At 40.3% G+C, this 18,214-nt stretch overlaps 1 protein-coding gene across 4 annotated transcripts in view; it reads left to right on the top strand.

Moving 5' to 3' along the window:
- Positions 1 to 18,214, top strand: part of LOC124140881 (thyrotropin-releasing hormone receptor-like) — a 110,656-nt gene that overhangs the window by 71,559 nt on the left and 20,883 nt on the right. For all 4 annotated transcript variants that reach the window (XM_046508700.2, XM_046508697.2, XM_046508699.2 and 1 more), the window contains exon 2: positions 2,422 to 2,644. In XM_046508700.2, coding sequence (XP_046364656.1) covers positions 2,422 to 2,644 — 223 coding nt within the window. The remainder of the gene's footprint in view (positions 1 to 2,421; positions 2,645 to 18,214) is intronic.

Raw genomic sequence — 18,214 nt, 5'->3', positions numbered from 1 at the left:
GATCGGAGCTACATGATTCAAGGCTTCAGCAGAGCTTTCAGAATGTTTTATGGTAGACGCGTGGAGGACATTTACAAATTGGACCATAATTATATCCATGCCATTCCGATGTTGACTGTGTAGCAGGGCAGTGAATGGTGTGATAGCCAAACACACGCTACGGGTGAGAGACGTTTATTTCGCCAATGGATCTGTCACATATTTATCTATCTAATATGTAGTATCTAGTATCTAGTATCTAGGATATCTGATTTTAGATGATTTCACCTGTCAACTTGTCTGTGCAGGAAATGTGTGCAGACTGAGAACATGCAGCGAGACAAAGGGTCAACTTTGAGGGTTAGCTTGGCCAATCAGTTGAGCACGTCATGGCTTGGGTTTGTTAAGGCTTACAACATGAAGGACACATTAAGTACATTTAATCTATCTTAACAAATGATAAAACATAAAAGTTGAACACTTAAAAGCAGATACTGAAGGTGAATAAAATAAATATGTACAATGTTGAATCTGTCACACTTGTACCACACGTTCCAGTGTTCATCAGCGGATTGACTTTGCATGTGTTTCTGATGGGTGGCACTGGTGGGGCAGGATACGTTCACATTTTCGCGAACACCTGGTGACATCACTATTTGATAAGGATCTATAAACACATGCTTACGATAAACTTAAATTTACAATCGACTTTTTATGATTATGGAAAGGGCTCTCTATATATATCCTTTTGACAACCATGCATTGTGTATTTAAATTCCTTCTAGAGTCAGTCAGAATAGCATGACACGTGACTAGTTCACTGCAAGGAAGAATCTTCTAGGCATCACAGGTTGATCCAGTACCATTTAACTTTCACCATTTTACCCAGACTGTTACAGGAGTGACATCTAATTAAGAGAGCGGGAGTGAGTTGGGTTTAACGCCGCTTTTAACAATATTCCAGTTATATCGCGGCGTGTCAGCTTAATGTGGGAGGAAAGCCCGAAGTGATGCAGGTCTCAAGACGTTTACCACTTCGGTGAAACCCACGAGCACGGGTATGGTGCTGACAAACCTAGAAACATAATCGGGGCGAACCGGGATTCGAACCCACAATTATAGGTTTCTGGCGTGTCCAAGGGACGCAACTCTGCACAGCGAATCGCGGCGCCTTAGACGACTGGGTCACCCGTGCCCCCTCTAATTAAGAGAGCGGGATATTTACTTCAGTAGTAACTATATCAGAATACATTCTCTGTAAAACATACTTGCATCATCAAGGTTAGACTTAATTGAAGAAGAAGAATAGTGATAGAAAATATTCGTTTTGGTACAACTTCTACCAATTTGTGCAAAAACATCGCCTTAGAGTGAGGGAGAAGGAAATTTTCCATATTTGACACACACAAAATACAAAAATGAATCAATGCATATAAACATTAATGTTGTTTAGATATAGAGAATGGACACAATAAGTAGTATTCCGGGTAAAATTTTGAGTCAGTGTGCAATTTTAAAGATATTACTGCTTGGGAACAAAAATATGTGCATATTTTGATTTTGACTCAGACAATCAGTTTGTATGCGCTGGCGTTTCCGTTTGTAATATCCTATCAATGTCATCTACAGCAAACATGTTTGTTACTCCAGTTGACAAGGTATGTTCCATCTTGGGAGCCTGACTCTCTCAGACTTTAGTTCAGCCAGCTTAGTCACCGGTGTCATAGTGCGGCGTCCATTGAGCACATTTACAAAACACCTTTTCTGTTAACTGATTCGCCAGAATGATAATCGTAACCTCGTATACATGCGAAGTGCAGTCAGTGAGGTCCCTGCGTGTGTACTTGAAGATTCTTACACACCCGTGGGTGAGAAACCCATTTGAGATAACTGGTATCAAACATATGTGTGAGATCGAATTCCAGGCCCGTGATTGGCTACTCCATGGTGATGACCTGAGGTCCAATTGAATTTGTCATCAGTACATTGTATTGCGGCGTCGGTGGATCGAAGCTTGCGTCTCGTGGATCTGAATTATTATTGTTATATTTGGCAAAGTCCTTTTGGAGAGTCGTTCGATTATTTTCGGTCATTCCCTTTTTAATACGACGACGACCTTAGAACCATCAATATGGTTTCACGGATGTTAAGTATCGAACCCGGTGAAGCATTCTCCATTCGGTTAATCCCCAAACTAGAAAATGATTTCTATCAAATTACCATCAAAGCCCTGAGGCAACCACGGTTAAGAATAAGGTGTTATCAATAAATAAAAGCGATATAACCCTGGCCATAGTCATAAGAACTCTCGGCCAAAAAGAGAGTCGATTGTACGATTCCGAATGTATCATGAGCATTAAGCAACGTTTGTTAATACCATAGGGGGTTTTATGAGAGAAAAACGTATTGAATTATTAATAACCATTTTCCATTCCTTTCTAGGTGGTGCGGATGCTGATTGTTGTTGTTTTCGTCTTCGCCACGCTGTGGATGCCATACAGGGTGATGGTGGTCTATAACTCGTTTGCCAGTAAGCAGTACATGGATCTGTGGTTCCTCCTATTTTGTCGAACCATGGTGTACATCAATAGTGCCATTAATCCAATCCTCTACAATGCCATGTCGGTCAAGTTCCGTCGTGCCTTCAAGAACCACTTGTGCTGTGGTAAGTTAATCTTTTTCTTTCTTTAGAATCTTTACCTCATAGATTTATAGAGTATAATACGTGGGTATAGAATTGTTGCCCTCACACAACATGTACGTTAGCCGCCACTTGGTGATAACTTGGTTCATATCTTATTGTCTTTTGTTTTACATGTGACTTTTAGAAGACTTTGTGTGGGAGGAATAATTTCTCGATTGTATAGAAGGACCTCCGTATTCCGGACCCTTTTAATCCAGAAATTGCATATTCCATTCCTCAATACGACTTGAAATTCAAGGGAGGATACAACTCTGCACAACGCCTTTGCGGCCAAGTGTCCGCTGAACTACAAATAATCCTTGGGTTTATAACACTTGAGTATATGAAGTCGTTGTATTATAGCAGTGATCTGACTCATAGTCGAATACCTGCGAGTGATAATATTTCAGACATACATTGAATGTCTTCGTGTGGAATGGTTTCAAAGAAATGAAAACGTTTCTTTGAAACATTAAATTATATCACTTAAAATATGTCATCCGTGTACATCTGTGTATGCCTCTATGTATTTATTGCTTTGTAATACTTATAAAAGTTATCATTAATACAAATAAATAGCATAAATATATTCTGTATTAAGTGTATAGTCACAGATATCATAGTGTAGACATCTCACGTGTTTAAGAACATTGAACTATTTTTTTAATTCAAATACACTTATTATCCATATACTTATTATCCATATACTTATTTCTGTAAACCGGTTATGTTTGCTTCATCTGATTGCCCGCTTATCATTGGGTAGGCGGAATAGTTGATTCTGTCACAGCTGCGCATAAAGCACATTGTAAAATTGTCTGTATATTTGCATCAATAAGTCATATTATTTATTGGTGATATTCAGGAGGCTTGATATTTTTTATTCATAAACGCCCATCCCTATGCATGCACCCTGACGTACGCACCTGCACAAATCCCCACTAGCACCATCACCCAAGGCACCGCTTTAGATCACGATTCTGCAGTAAATACCCTTTGTCTTTAACTCTAAATGGATGGTCTCTGATCTTTGCAAGGGTATTCAAGTGTGAGTGCTCATGTACAAGACTTGTCTTAATAATGGGTACATTTTAATTAGTTGTATTGGACAGTGAAACCACGCTGATCCGGCCTGCACCGTGTCCAATGACCTGAGGGATTAACAAGTGTCTGGATTAACGAATCATGAGTCCTGTGTAATGCCCTTTTGAACGTATGTTGCCGGCTTTATTCGTCCGGGTTTTACGGATTAAGTGGACTGGATTAGATGGTATGGATTAACGGACTGTAAACATTCCCGTATATTCCTTTCGTGTTAAATACATAGCTGCACTCGGCTCATTGTCAAATACGTTAAGAGTGTTATTTTAATCAATTAATTTACACTCCCAATAGACAAGTAAATGCACGTTTATCATTTTTATCGGGGTAAATTATATGGCTTGTTCAAAGTTTGAACAAACGCTTAAAGTTTGTAAAAGAAATGTAGACATTATTATTTATTTTTTTTTATTTTTTTTTTTTTTTATTTTTTTTTTTTTATTATATACAGATTAAAATACAAAATGCAGCAAAGAGGGTTTGGGTGATCCTGGCACAGTCAGGCTGGTTAGGCTCATCATCAGCTCAGGGCCCTTGCTCCCTCTACACGCAGCCCAGACGGCGAGTGGGACTTCTCCCAGGAAGCGTTGTCTAGTCTAGATTGTCAGAAGGACTGTATTCCTGGTAGCAAACCCGGGTACTCTCCCTTTATTATTATTATGTACAGATTAATTTTTTTTTAAATGCAGCAAAGAGTGTTTCGGTTATCCTGGCACGGTCAGTTAGATCATCATCAACTCAGGGCCCTTGCCCTCTCCACACGCAGCCCAGACAGTGAAGAATCCCAACACTGTAGCCTTCTGCATTACCCAGATTGTCAGAAGGGCTGTATTCCTGGTAGCAAACCCGGGTACTCTGTGTCAGTCAACAGATTGGGAGGTACCAAACCTAAGGCACCGAGATCAATGGGGAGTCGGACAACTTGGTATTTACGATGCAAGCATGACATTTCGAAAGCGAGGTCCGCATATTTACCATGTTTTTCCTGAATCTTGTCAATCATATTAGTGGCAAAAGGGACAGAAAATTCAATGATAAAACTTATTTCATTGGACAAGATCAGGTTTGTTGGCCTGCATAGGTCTTAGACTGTATACTGGCCTATTCAAAATACTTTTGTATTTGTCAAAGAGTATTTATCAGAGAAAGCTTTTTTTATCAAAGTTTGAAAAACTATGTGTCTGCACAGAACTATATTTCACATTATCTAACCTTAATGCTTTTTTCCAGAAGATATTAATGTACAAACACTCGCCATCACGTCTAGTCCTAAAGAGAGCGAACACAGAGGTTAATTATATTGCATTCAGGGTCAATCTTATTCAATCTGCCCAAATTGAGCCAATACTAAATATACTTAAAGGATTTCCCCTGAGACGACCTCGTGGTTATGAAAACATAACCAAAGCCCAACAATCGGCCTGGTTGAACGAGTAACGTTTCCTCAGTCGGACAGTTGTTTCTACTGACCCCAAGATGCTCTGCCGAGATGATGCATCTTCAGTACAGCATGAAACATCACCCGTTGGATGGCAACTGTGTAGACCAATCAACACAATAGATGTTTGATTATGGCGACAAAATTCAATTAAATGTCAATTTGCTTTTGATGAAGACGGTTTCCTGATTGCCCGCCTTAACCTTTAGTGGCATCAGCTGCCTAATATCCGCCATCCCGTTTAAACCTCAATAACAGCACTTCTGTTCGCATCTATCAAATAGGTAATTTGTTCAGGGCCACCGTATATTTCTGAATGATATTGATTCTTCTGATAACAAAAACCGAGAGTTAAGATGGGGATAGAAAGACACTTTTTTGCCATAATGAATGCTCTGCAACTACACCTGTGGCACTTGTGGCACTTGTGGCACTTGTGGCATCGATATTGTGGCATCGATATAAAGTCGTGAGATCGTCTGGTTTGTATACAGGCCGCCGCCGCATGGCGTTAGGCAAGAAATACTTATTTTTTGTGCAAATTGTTTTACCGGTAGGGCAGAACATGCTTTTCGCGAACACCTGGTGTCATCACTGGTTTTTCTGTGGTCTATTCATATAATTTTCACAGATACTTTGCCCTTCACGCCAAATGTAATCTGTTTCGTCGGAAAATCGAGACTTGTTAATCTCTAACGTTTCATATTAACGCTCCGTAATGGAGACGGCATGAGAATCTGTTAATTCCGGAATCAACAGGTCCTCCATAATGTTGCACTATGACCTGTAGTTGCGTTAGTTTTACTTGTTCAAAATACACAAATGGCCATTGACTTTCGGGCTCAGAATCAACTGCATGAACAATAAAGTGACGTCATCATGATGGTTAAATCTCAGTTACATCACGGCCTGTCAGCTAGTATTGGGACAGAGTATGGTGCAAGTCGTTACAAGTTTAGTGAAATCCGCTGCGAGTACCAGTATAGTGCTTGCAGACCAATTTGAGCAATTTTGGGACTCAAACTCGCGTCCAGCGGATCCTGACACTATAAATGAGTGAGTATGGTTTCACGCCGCCTTTAGCAATATTCCAGAAATATCACGGCGGGGGACACCAGAAATGGTCTTCACAGATTGTACGAACCCGGGCCTTCGGCGCGACGAGCGAATGATTTAACAACTAGCCTACCCCACCGCCCCTCTCACACGACAAGCAGGGAGGCAAAATAATTACTTTAAACAATTCGACATCCCATGCCCCCGTATCCATAAGCGGCAAAAAAAACATGCAAACCGCGGACTGGCATAAAATATCATGTCTCTTTGTTGACCTTCCACTGCAATATGTAACCCTGCACATAAATCCAGTCGAGAACTAGCCCTTCATTCCCTACTCTGATCGTGAATACAATATACATGTGTGCTGTCAGAAAGATGCATGATATGGTAACCTTTCCATCCAACTTGCCAAATTATGGACCACAAATGTATTTGTATACGTTTGTATGAATATGTGTCGAATGTAACAGTGAAGTATGTAATCCTTTGTACATGATCAATATGATCTGATCAGGACGGCGTAGGCTTCTCTGAACCTCTGACATTTACCAGCAAATCAGGACGTCTAGTGTTCAGTTATGAAGTTACAATTGCGAATTTTAAGTGTTACTATCTTTGGAGATATGAAAGGATTTGCAAATTGCATTTAATGACAATGAAACATCGCTTCGGTTTCCCCTTGGGAAATGAGTTCTTTGAGCTTAGACTTGTGTGATTAAACGGTGTCCCGTTGTGATATTTGAATTAAAGGGTACATGGAAGATGGAAGGGAATATGGAAGATGTAAGGACATATGAAAGATGGAAGGACATATGAAAGACGAAAGAGCACATGGAAGATGGAAGGACATACGAAATATGGAAGGGCATATGGAAGTTGAAAGACGATATGGAAGATGGAAGGGTATATGAAAGATGGAAGGGTATATGGAAGATGGAAGGGTATATGGAAGATGGAAGGGTATATGGAAGATGGAAGGGCAAATGGAAGAAGGAAGGGTATATGAAAGATGGAAGGGTATATGAAAGATGGAAGGGTGTATGAAAGGCGGAAGGGTATATGAAAGATGGAAGGGTATATGGAAGATGGAAGGGTATATCGAAGATGGAAGGGTATATGAAAGGCGGAAGGGTATATGAGAGATGGAAGGGTATATGGAAGATGGAAGGGCATGTGAAAGATGGAAAGGTATATGGAAGATGGAAGGGTATATGGAAGATGGAAAGGTATATGGAAGATAGAAGAGCAAGTGGAAGATGGAAGCTTCATAACGTTTGACTCATTTACAGAAAACCTGAAATTTAAAAAAAATAGGAGTGAGTGAGTGATTTTGATTAAATTACTGATGATGAAGTTATAAAGGAAAATCACAGGCGAAAATGACATATTCTGGAGAAATTGTATTGAACGGGATAAAAGTACCCGTAAAATAAAAGTGAAATAGTACCAACTGATTACTAGTACAACAAAGCACGGGCTTCCATATCTGTGAAGAATCGAACCTGAGTCTGTAACCGACGCCAAGCAAACGCTTCAACCACGAGGCACCCCATCGCACTAGGACTGTTGAAATCAATAATATAATGTGTGTTTTGTATTTCAAGATGATAATGCACGTGCTCATCTTGCTAGGATTGTGACCCAATTCCTTCAGCAGATAAGTATCCATGTCATGCCATGGCCAGCACTCAGTCCTGACTTTCCCCTATTGAACACGTCTGGGACGTCATTGGCAGACGTGTAGGTCCACCTCAAAATCCACCCTCCACTCTTAATGAACTCGTTGTAGCTCTCATCATGTCAAGCTGACATTGGTCGACTTATCAGAAGTATGCCTCCAAGAATTCGTGCATGTCTGGCCAACAGAGGTGGTTTTACCCGATATAAGTGACGTTAGTTAAAATACAAATCTCCGACCTCTTAAACGACATAGTGCACCACCATCCTATTAGAGCCCATTAGATCTGATCGCCTACTCCCTAACAGATATGATCACATCATTTCCATTTTCCAGGACCATATAGCTGAGACGATATGTCTTGATTATTCACAATATCCCCTACTTTCTTTACATAGTATGTATTTGATATCGTTAAACTTCCTTCTAACCCGAACATGAATTTCAATTTGAAAAATACAGGTTTCGCTTTGGAGTTGGAAGCCTCTAATTTGAAACATGAAACGCAAACACAAATTCAAGGATAAATGGTTTGATTGCCCAGTGTAGTGGTTTTCATACATAGTAACTCAAAGCATAATTTCATCCATGCTACTTAACGCTATACACTATTCTAACGGTCCTCCCTTGCGAACATAACCCTGGCGACGTTTCGTTGTGAAGTATAACCACTACAGTGACATACTTTTCTACAGATAAGCATTGTGATGTAGACATGGCGCTACAAAGCGTGATTGAGTTTCTGATTGTCGCAGTTCACTCTTTTGGTCTTTCTTTTCCGGGAGGGATGGGGTGTTTCTTAACTGTATTGACGTTCTTTCTTAAAAACACTATGGCCTGCATGACCGCCTCCATGGTCTAGTGGTAGAGCGACGGCACGGAGAGCGGAAGGTCCGGGGTTCGATTCCCGGCCGCGTCATACCAAAAGACGTTAAAATATGGTACTTGTTGTTACCCTGTCTGGCGCTCAGCATTAAGGGGCTAAAACAAGGACTGGTCGGCTCGGAGTCAGTATACTGTGTCTGAGTGGGGTATTCATGTTAAACTGCGGCATGGTATCTCAGTGAGCTAGCACTATAAATCGGCATCAGTCCGGACTAGCACAAGCAGCCACACACACACACACACACACACACACACACACGTGCATGCAGGTCGCTATATAAGTGCAATAATCTTGGACGTGACGTTAAACCCAATTTCACCTCACCTCACCTATGGCCTGCAACATGGTATGTCGCATCCTTTCTTTAGTAAAACCAGTAAAGTGCTTCTAAATAATTGTTTTATTTCCCGGTGAACTAATGTAATAGTCTAATACATAATATTTATTATACAGTCAAAACTTACGGTTGTCTGGAAGTAAAAGCTTGGTCTCTGCGTATTCATTTTTTATTCAGTATTATTTAACCTGTGATATGTCGAAGTTACGTTGTCTCGAAGTCAGATCTACATGTCTGGAGAATTCAATTGAAATGTCTTCAACATTTCATTTGAAGTTGAGTAATTCATTGGAATCTGTAGCGGCAGATGATCGTGACTGATTATTCTCCGGCATTGACGTTTTATATTATTATGAATTCAACTTTAACTCCCCACTGAAAACATGACCCACTGGTTGAGTAGCGAGGTGAGCATTAACATTTAATAAGCACCTATCCACGATTTATTGCACCAATATAGACGAGTTTCGTACAACCCATGAATCTTATGAGTCCAATTATATCCAACGATCCCATTCATCAGTGGAAGTCAACCTGAGCTGACCATTTAACACGTGCCCATAAGGAGAGTGACACATTCAACGGATTATTAACACCATCTATTGACCAATTCGCTAGAGAACCAGAGGGAGTTTATACATGTATCTATTCAGCGATTCACGTTCGTTCGAGGCAGACATTGGACAGTCAGTTCTATCACGGCGTGCCAGATTAATGAGGGAAGAGAGCCCAAAGCAACGTTGGTTGAAGGCTTTTTAACACTTTGGAAAAATACGCGGGAATAGTTGTAGTGCAGACAGAACCATGAACATAATACGTGCAGATGAAAGAAAACTAACTATTAGCGGACACTGACGCGACGAACGGAGCAGCGGTGCCCCTTATTAGACCACACCTGCCTTACTCAAATATGCATGGAATCTGTTTGAATAAGTGTACAATATTTGAGTAAATATGTATTTGTTGCTTATTGAGAAATGCCAAATCTCTGTGAAGCGAATAAAAGCGACAAAACCCTATTCATATTTATAAGAAATATATGCTAAAAGCTGTGTCGATTGTACGATTCCGACTATGTCATGAGCTTGTGTTAAGAATCACTATAAGGTAGTGACAATATAGGTGTTCGCGAAAAGGTGTGCGTCAAATCTATGCATATCGTGTACATATCCAGACAGGCGAAAACGCTTCACAACAAACATCTTTATTTGATGAATAAATTAATGTATATAACATGTCGTCTGTCCGAAAATTTCATTGACAGCATATTTATTTTTTACATATTTATTTACATAGTTTTATATAAACGTCGTCATTTTTTTGTTACAAAATGTCTGATGTATTAGGTAAACTATTCATCTGACAATATAGCCATCATCCTGTGAAATAGAACGTTGTTTCGCTGTGTAAAATAGCACCTTGCAATGCAACTACTTTCAGTCAGCACCAATAACAAACTTGTTTCCAGACTGTCACCAGTAAGAAAATACATGATACATCGAAAAACTGTTGAAATGAATATCTTCGATCGCCTCTCATGGAAATATCAGCTTTGTCAAGTCACTCGATGGATAGATATGTTAATTTACAAGAAAAGACAAATATGTGTTTATTTCCTTGAGGATTTATGTTTGAGCACCTCGACGGAACTTTTTCAAGTACATGGAACCGTTGAACAAAGCAATCGGATGTTTTCTTATAAAAGCGACAAACCCTTTTAATAATCAGTACATTCCGTCCATTTTACGATTCCGACTATACCATACCATATCATGAGCGTGTGTCTATGACTCCCTTTCAATAAGTGATACCAGGCGTTCGCGAAAGGTTGAGCGTATCCTTCCCCACCGGTGGCACACGTGACAAACACATGCAAAGGCAAGTCAAGTGTCCACCTGAACAAACACAGAAACGTGCAAGTCAAAACAGGGAATTGCATCGGACACTATTTTGGTCACTGGCACGTCAATTGTGGAAATGTCCTCCACATTTCTGCCGTATAGCTTCTTGTAAGAATTACTGAGGCCTTGAATGTTGTAACTCTAACCAACCAACTAGAATCATTATCGAATCGTGATGTTACAAGGTGTTCGCGAAAGATGAGTGTATCCAGCTCCACCGGCGGAACTCATCACCAACACCTGCCGCTAATGAACATGTCATGGAACATATGGTACTCCTCAAAATCGGGAATTAAAAAGGATATTTTTTTGGTGAAAATTGGAAACGTCTTCCACATGTCTGCCATGTCTTCGGGCGGTGGGGTAGCCAAGAGGTTAAAGCGTTCGCTCGTCACCCCGAAGGCCCGAATTTTTTCTTGACATTTGGAATGTTGAGGTCATCCCTCTTGTACTACGATCTTGTGGGTAGCGTGTTGGGTCACTCTGAATCTTTATGCGGTTTCACTGATCTCTTGAGCATCACTGAACAATATTAGGCCATCTTAGATTTCTTGGCCAAATTCCCTTGCTTTGATTTTGCCAATCCGATCAGATATTCCTATTCATATGTATATAGAACCAGATCAGAAAGGATGGTGCCACGGGGATGCCATCATCTTGTTTGAATGTCCTATCCCCAAATGTCATACAGATCTTATCTATGATTTTGTTTGTTTGTTGTTTAACGCCGCACTCGGCAATATTCCAGCTACATGACCGCGGCCTGTAAATAATCGAGTCTGGACCAGACAATCCAGTCATTGACATCATAAGCATCGATCTACAATTGGGATACGATGACATTAATCACCCAAGTCAGCGAGCCTGACCACCGGATCCCGTTAGTCGCCTCTTACGACAAAGCATAGTCGCCTATGGTAAGCATAGGTTTCTGAAGACCTACTCTAACCCGGATCTTCACGGGTCCAGCATTTCACATGTTGTTTTTCTCACGTCAGGTGGCATTTGCTTTCATTTCTTACACATTGTCCTGAACCGTTAAGGATAAATGTATATCTATTTCTGTAGTGAGCACATTTAGCGACTGATGCTCCATGGAACAAGGATTGAAGTTTCCCCTTACGTTTGATGTATGAGTAGTGGTGTACAAAGTTGCAAGTTCTAACTTTTGACAGAATTGAACGTGGTTCTTTTCTGAGATTGCAGAAAATCAAGTTTATCCCTTTTTATTGAAAATCCACATGGTATTAATTCCACTTGCCTCAAATATTTTCCGTGAATATAAAATTAAGCCCTTCCTTAATTGTATGAAGGATTAAAGTTACGCTAAACGGGGGTTTTGTTTGACATTTAGTGGTACATTTGTTGGAATCAGCAATATACTTGTTTGTACGGATTTTTATGGAACTTTGTAATCCAGTACAAAAGAAGTGTATCTTAAGGTTTTGGAGTCAAGCCAAAAGTTGATCGATAGTACTGATGTGGGGATTTCGCAGATTTCTTTCTCAGCTAACATGATGGCCTTATATTGACATTCTGCGATATGTTACTTAAAACAATTCTTTGATCAAACAATTGATATGCTGATACTTACAAATAATGGTTTGTTATTTGAGGCCATGTCAGTGAGAACAACTACAAACTTTTCATGGAGGGAAGCCAAAGTTTGGATGACAGCTGGGTAAGACAGATTGGGCTTATTCCAATTCGGTTCCTCTTTTTCAGTTTGTATATTCTGACAACACGCACCGACTTAACCCACTCTGAACGGCATCCAAGAGGTTTCTCTTTTTTGTGATCCATTTTAGGCAAATGCTTCAACAGCATCCATAGTAAGTTGTGATCCCAATTAGCAGCATGTCAATCAAGATATGTTTGGCAATATAAATGACCATCGAAGTTGGGTTTTTTTCAACAATAAAGAAGTCACCTGTGATATTATTACCAACAGGCATGTTGCAGTTTCATGAATCTTGGAGTAGAGGAGTGTACATGGAGTGAGTGAGTGAGTGAGTGAGTGAGTGAGTGAGTGAGTGAGTATGGTTCAACGCCGCTTTTAGCACTATTCCTGCAATATCACGGCGGGGTACACTAGAAATGGGCTTCACACATTGTACCCATGTCAGAAATCGAACCCGGGTCTTCGGCGTGACGATCGAACGCTTTAACCAGTGGGCTACCCGACCATCCCTCGTGATATGGAGATAAGGTGGATGATGGGGTGATTAAGGAAATGAAACTGTCCTGAAATTTAAACTATTGTGGGACATTTAGGGAAACATTTGGGATTTGTGGCTAAAATGTTACCTGGGATCAGAGCATCAATTCTTTTATTCAAACATAACAAACTCAGAAACATTTGTCATTTTTCTGTTTTAGTGGAGTCTGTTTCTGGTTTGGGAAAACATTTCAAATCAATGTCAAGACCTGTACTCTCTAGTCGATATTGTGGGCTTTTGCTGTTTGTAAACCCATCCATCAACAAAACTTGCTGAAGTCGTTTGATTTTTTCAACGACATAGAGTATAGCCATGTTCGTACTTTGTGCAGTCCCATTGGTTTTTGAAGAAGAGGCAACACTTTCAAATCAATGGCGTCATTGGTCTTTGTCTTTTGTTTGTGGCCTGGCTGCGGTGGCGTCTTGACGTTACGAACGCTTTGTAGAGTGGGGCCAAGAGCCTAGTTCCACAATTGATTTTAGCGCTACGACTATCGTAACTCCCATACGTTAACATGAACTTACGACAACCTTACCACTAAGATCGTTTTGTGGAATGGGGTCATTAAAATAATATTGTAAGAACCTGTCCAAGCCTATACATGTTGTTAACAAAATTTTACAGAAGCTACGTTCCATTCTGAGAGTTCCCTCCCTCTTTTAACACACGCGCGCGGACGCACGCACACGCACACATACACACAGACACACACTTTTTACTATCCAGTATTATATTACTTGTATCTTATTTAGCAAGGTTACATATGTTTATCTGTAACAAACAATAATTCATTCTGATCTTAAAATTTTCACATTTTCTTTCTATACAATAGCAAATATATGCTCGTCTATTTTTTACCAAGGTGCACGATGTGACGTAAAGCATAAACTCACCCACTCACTATACCAAGGTGCAGGTGTTTTACTTAGAGCCAGGTGTTGAAAAAAGACGTTGCATTTGCATTTATCCTCAACTGTAGGAGTGATATATAGGACGAGATGACAGATATCGTACAAACAAGGTTGCGTTTGGGGAACTTGAATAAACTTGCAACGCCTGCCAAATGACAAGCAAAGTCTCTCTATACAGAGACGTTATCTTCCTCTGTCTGTAACCCAAAACGTGTAGACGTTGTGCCTTGTGTAAAATAAGTCCTTGTTTAGTCTAGGTGTTTTAATCATTAATTAATATATACAAACTCAGATAAAACGTCAACGCCAGAGAATAGTCAGTCTCGATTATCTGCCGAAACAGATGCCCTTGGACGTAAAAGGAAAACTAGTGGTGAAAATTATATGAATGAATCCATGGAAATAATGTTAAAAAGGTAATGACACCAGGTGTTCGCGAAAACTGTAATGCATGCCCCACTTTACAATTTCCACTACCGGGTAGGAAAAATGGTGTTTTAAAGGTCTTGAAGCAAACTAGTAAAATGCCAATTGACGCTCACCCTGTCACACTTTGCTATATCACACATATATCAATATGCATCTTTTCAAATTTTGATATTATCGTGTCATCTATTCTGCAGGGGTTGTCAGATCTCGGGAGGTTCAGAATGTATGGTACAACCAAATGGAATAAACTGGTTCATTGGGGCGAACACAGGTGCGCACTGGCGAGCACAGTGAAAAACCTGCACAAAATGCTCTTTTCAAGCTGACGAAGAGCCACTTCACCAGTCAGTGCCAAACGCTTGTCCCTTGCGTACCAGATCCGAGGATTACATTGACTAACACAATGCGCCCTCTTTTTGCATATTACGGTTGCAAGCTTGTTTCATTATGCTTGTACTTGTTAGTACAAAGAGGCTTGTATTGATTATTCATTGCAGTGAAAGCCAGATGGGTGTCATCGTCAGTTTAACTAAATTAGCAGTCTAATTACATCATGTTATAGTTCTGTTCCGACGGATTACGATGAAACAGATTGTAATTGGTGCTTAAAGGGGGTTATTCGATCGATGTAAACAAATAGTTCCCGTTTCTTGGGGTGATCGGTAAACAAGACTGTCACGCAAGGGTAGCTCAACTTTATTTCAAATTACGTTCTATTCCGCACTGCAGTCGTGAATGTATATAAAAATACAGTAAGCTACGGTTAAAACGAACTCAAAGGGACCACTAATTTTAGTTCGTAATAACCGTAGTTCGTTATAAGCATATATACAGCATATATACAGCATACATACCTCAAATGGCTGGGACTAAAAATATGTTCGCTATATCCGTCAGTTCGTTATAAGCGTGTTCGTTATAAACGTAGTCTACTGTAATGTATTCTTATACTAGTATTACAGCAGTTTAGTCTATGCTTCAGCAAGGATCACCACCTTCATGATGAGATGAATGGGCATGTAGAGTGCAATGCAACGCTACTATTCTACTCAACTTGTGATAGGGATATTCTATGTGACCAGGCAGGGACTGAATGTAACTGATCGACTGATCGAAGCTTTCATGCAAAAATCATTCAATACACTCTGGGAACTGACTCATTTTTAGCATCATTACACACAATAAGTAATTTATATACCATTGCATTAAGTTGCTTATGGCTTTTATAAAAGTAGGAAACATCTCAGTATCCCTTTCAAAAGTTGAGTAGTATATCTACTTTTGGAACCTGAGATAGCATTACTCACAGTGCCTTGTGTTACTCCCAACTGATCAGTGGTGTTTTACGCAAAGGTGATAATGTAGATTAATAAAAAAAAAAAAAAACGGGGACACGGGTGGTCTGAGGCGGCGTATTTCACTGTACAGGGTTATATCATTTGGGCACGCCAGAAACCTATGATTGAGGGTTCGAATCCCGGTTTGCCCCGATTATGTTTCTAGGTTTATCAGCCTTATAGTCGTTTCGGATTTTCCTTCCACGTTAAACTTACACGCTTTGATATAAGTGGAATAGTGTTAAAAGCGGTGTTAAACCCAATTAACTCACTTATTAAAGAGCAAAAAAATGTTTGAATAAATTATATTTTATATAAACTGATGGCAAATAGAACTTAACCATGGTTCTGAATCACTCTAGTTTTAAAAACACAAAAGATTGATGCATGAAGCGAAATTTATAATTGAAAAGATCAAAATGTCAAAGAAATCAACATTAAAAATATAGTCATACAGCATCAGATATTGGCATGCCAGTTGCCCTACTTGAAGAACAAGCTTTCAACGTAATGGACAGAGGGAACACACATCAAAAATCGCTAAAGTTCAATGACACGTTACATTAATAGCGTGTATGACCACCCCCTGCTACATGACACGCACAAATTCTCCGGCGCCAGAAAAAAAGTCATTCGTCTGACGACGTCACGTGAGATACGTCGCCATTCTTCTTGGAGGGCCTGGATCAGTTTTTGTGGTCGATGTCGAACACGACGATCCATGACATCCAAGAGATGTTCAATGGTGGGCATGACTGGGGAGTGTGCAGGCCAAATAGAAATGGTAGGACAATCGGACGAAGAATGTCATCCATGTAACGTTGAGGTGTCAAATGTCCGTTACCGATGACCAGTAGTGTTACCTCCTGCCCACAAATTCCTCCACACACAATAACATCCACTCCACCATACGGCACGACCTCCTGAACGCAACATGCCGCCGCGTGTTCTCCCCTTCGGCGGTAAACATCCTGTTTTCCATCAGCTCTGAACAGACAGAACCGTCTTTTACCAGTAAAGACGACCCTCTGCCAGTCACGTCGCTGCCAAAGACTAACAGTCCGGCACTATTTCAATCTCTGACAACGACGTTGCGCTGTCAATAACTGTCCTCTGTAAGGTCTGTCAGCCCTAATTCGTTGAGCCCTGGGTCGCTGGGCCACGGTATGTCGACTTACCATATTCCCATAGGTTATTCGACGGTGATGACGTCACTGTCAGGAATCGATTACGGAGATGCAAAGTAGGCAAGTACCGGTCTTCATTGGGCGTAGTTACCCTGATCGTGGTCGGTCTCATGTCTGCCCGTTCTGTCTGTAACGTTGCATTAGGTTAGTTACAGCAACACGGGAACAACCACAAGTTCTAGCAATATAGAGCAGGGTGGCCCCCAGCTCTATCATACCCAGGGTCCGCTTGCGTTGTTCAGGGGTCAATCGTGGCATTTCTGTAGTGTCTTTTTTTATCGGTGTGAGTGTCTGACATATCATTTATATACCCTTATTGTGGCATATCTTACGTATCATTTATATACCTTTATTGTGGCTTTGGCTTCCCAAGCGGTACGTGTCCACTTTTTCGCATTTTCTACAGTAACAAACGTATCGTGGGCGTGTATTATTTTCTGCATAGAGCATTGTTGTGTTTGGACTATGTGTTTTACATTGACTTAGTGAGAACTTGTATTTTTATTTTTTTGCAATTTATTTTTTTAAGTGGTAAAGTTTCTTTTTTTCGTAAGTTTATTTTGCCGTCAGTTTATATTAATTTTGATTTTCATGCTCATGATGTCAATCCATGGATTCTCTGGTCCAGATTCAATTTTTTACAGACCGGTGTCATGTAGTTGGAATATTTTTGAGTGCAAAGGAGTCGCGAACTTGGATATACGATAAATACTTCCTGCGGCGTGGGTATTTGGGGGTACTTAGGTTTTCAGGTTTATCGTGTAGATAGTTCATCCTGTACTAGACGCATTGTGGGGGTTGTCTCTATTCCACTTGACCTTAAGCGGTCAAGGTCATAACTTTTTCTCTATATCAGGTTCTGAATCTGATCAAGGGTATACATAATTCAATGATAACTGTATGTGTCACATGCAGCATACCGTGCATATTTCCATACTTATATACTTATATGATGTCAAATGCAGCGATGTAAAGATGGACGTTGATTGAGTCCCACGCCCTGTAATCTTCTCTGTTAAGGGCGTCCCTGGTAAGACTGTAATGACAGAGAAGCGGGCTTATCCAACGA

Source organism: Haliotis rufescens, unplaced genomic scaffold (assembly GCF_023055435.1).
Source record: "Haliotis rufescens isolate VD_foot unplaced genomic scaffold, xgHalRufe1.0.p SCAF_17, whole genome shotgun sequence".
NCBI classification, from domain to species: Eukaryota; Metazoa; Mollusca; class Gastropoda; order Lepetellida; family Haliotidae; genus Haliotis; species Haliotis rufescens.
The sequence above is the reverse complement of the archived record's forward strand: the minus strand, read 5'-3'. Positions and strand labels throughout refer to the sequence as shown.